Source organism: Austrofundulus limnaeus, unplaced genomic scaffold (genome assembly GCF_001266775.1).
Source record: "Austrofundulus limnaeus strain Quisiro unplaced genomic scaffold, Austrofundulus_limnaeus-1.0 Scaffold193, whole genome shotgun sequence".
Lineage (NCBI taxonomy): Eukaryota > Metazoa > Chordata > Actinopteri > Cyprinodontiformes > Rivulidae > Austrofundulus > Austrofundulus limnaeus.
Window position 1 is genome coordinate 1,015,441 of NW_013952595.1, and position 2,405 is coordinate 1,017,845.

The following is a 2,405-nucleotide window of genomic DNA, read 5'->3' on the forward strand; positions in this document are numbered from 1 at the left end:
CGTACGCACAATTTAAGAACAAATCTGTGCGTACGAACGGTTCTTGCATGAGGCCCACTATTTGTAAATTTTTGTCCCAACTCAACCATCAGTTGTATATTTTGCTGTTTATGGTCAAATCCTTGCTTGTTTCCTCTGCCCACAGAAGAAAAGCCAACAGGAAGAATCTGAGGATGAAGAAGAGGAGGAGAGTCCTCCACAGTGACGTCAGCTCTTCATGTTACATTTGCATGAAGTAACTGTTCATTTGTTTGTTTGTTTTTCGCTGTTTGTTTCATACTTGTCCCTCAGCCTGCTTAAGTCAAACATTAGAAAAGCAGATCATGTTAAGGCAGTGAATCACGTTAACAACTTCTTCGGGATTGATTTGTATGTTTTTGCTGACCCAGCAGTGTTGATTAAAGCGTGTGGAGGGTGGCGTTACCATACTGTACAAGAAGAATTCTTCTTTTATACTTTAAAGTAAATGTGTTTTATAGATCACAAGTTTGAACGGGACTGATGAGTTCCTCCGCTCTGAAACTGAATTACAGACAAACGTGCTTTCTGTGTTCATTCTTCTGCATTTAGTCACCTTTGATTTTTCWATTTCCACACAGGAGTTTGGACACATTTTTATTGCTCTCGGCTGCTCCAGGCATTTTTTCTATATTAATTTTTTTTTGTTTTTTTCTTACCCATCCTGCATCCCTATGGACATTAGCTCCATCCCCCACCCCCCACACCACAACAAAACCCCATTAAACTTCTTGTCATATATTGAGTGGCTGTCAGTCTGGTGGGTGCAGTAAACAAGCGCATAAGATATTGATTGTGCCTTTACGCAACAGTTCTCATTACACTGGGAGCTAAATGAGTCGTGTGTATGTGGCACGGAGGAGTTCATTTTGTTTTTATTTTTTTATATTTTTTTCAAACTGGATTGATGGAGCAATTACGTGGAGACGGAAAGAGCGCAACCGTGCTGAGAGTTACAGCTCCCCCCCGGTGAACCGCTGTGGACAGGAAACAATGAGCGAGGCGCAGAGCGTGTGAATGTTTTATGCTAATTATTGTGCTTATGAAAATGAAATTTGGCTGCTAATATACAGCCCAGGTAAGAGAGGCATCCTGGTTTGACTTGGAGATCCTGGACAGTTTAGGTAAAAAAAAAATTAGATGCACCTTTTTTTTTGTCAAATTTTCATTATAATRAACTATTACTATAACACAGTGGTAGAAGCTACAAAGTTGACCATGAATTTGCCCATCAGCTGAAGTTTGGCCCAAACTGGGTCATTAAATAAAATGACCCAAAACATAGCAGCAAACCTACTGGTTAAAAACACAAAAAATATGATTTATCCAATGTTAGACAACTGAAGCAACACTAAAGAAGATTGGGCCAAAATCCACGAGAGCGACTGGTCACAGAAGACACTTAAAATTGGCAATGTTAGAAAATGATCATTTGTGAAYTCTGTTTTTAACTTTAACTTTATTTTTTCTTTGCTTAACAAGTAATAAAACACTGATTAGTCACATGCTATTGATTCTGGGTTGATTTTATTACATTTTATTTGATACGTTTTCATTGTAAGGAGGGCAACATCAATGACAAACTTTTATTGTTGYCATGCCACTTCTAGCAAGAGAACCAGCTGTGATTCTGTAAGACTTCAGGGGTGGGAGCCAACAGTGGTGACCCTTAACTCAAGACTGTCCTTTCACCAGTCGATACGTTGCTTTTAAGTATTGTCAATGGAGAATCCGTTACAATTAGTGGGAGACTCAGAAATGGAGACAAACCAGTTCATGTTGTCAACACGCTAAAGTCAGTACAAACCTATATCACAACATTCAGTTTGATCCAGACCAACATTTCCCACTTAATCACCAAGATCATTACTCTAAAACAGGGATGGGCAACTTAGATGATGAAAGTGGACACGATTTTTTGCAGACACTACCAGAGCATAGTACTGTACACTTACCCAAATGTAATAGAACTGACATTTTAAACCAACATRCGAGTCAGTAACTTTAATATGTCATGCTCAAATACATGTATGTGAAATATGAATAWGAAATGTTTGAAGCAAACAAAAAAATAAACACTAGCGAGCTGAAGTGCAACGACATAAGACTTCTTGAGGTCAGACTCCTGTGTGGGTCTGGCAAAAAGTCGCTCTGGTTTATGTAATCATGACTTCAGTAAATGTCTCATATTTCACTTTGTGCAACTTATTCACTGTCAGGTCACAGAGGCAACAGGTCCAGATTAGAAACTAGRGGTGCACCAATTGCAGTTTTCTGACCGATCATCGATCTTTAAAAAGCCTTACCTGCCGATTCCRATAAACACATACTTCTGGCAACTTATATTAAAATCCTCCATAACAGACAGCGTTTCTAAGAAGACTAAA

At 38.8% G+C, this 2,405-nt stretch overlaps 1 protein-coding gene across 1 annotated transcript in view; it reads left to right on the top strand.

Annotated features, from left to right (window-relative positions):
• The window catches only part of cdc123 (cell division cycle 123 homolog (S. cerevisiae)), an 8,815-nt gene extending 7,289 nt beyond the window's left edge, over nt 1-1,526 (top strand). The window contains exon 13 of the mRNA XM_014018463.1: nt 146-1,526. Coding sequence (XP_013873917.1) covers nt 146-205 — 60 coding nt within the window. The 3' untranslated portion in view covers nt 206-1,526. The remainder of the gene's footprint in view (nt 1-145) is intronic.
• The last annotated feature ends 879 nt before the right edge of the window (nt 1,527-2,405 follow it).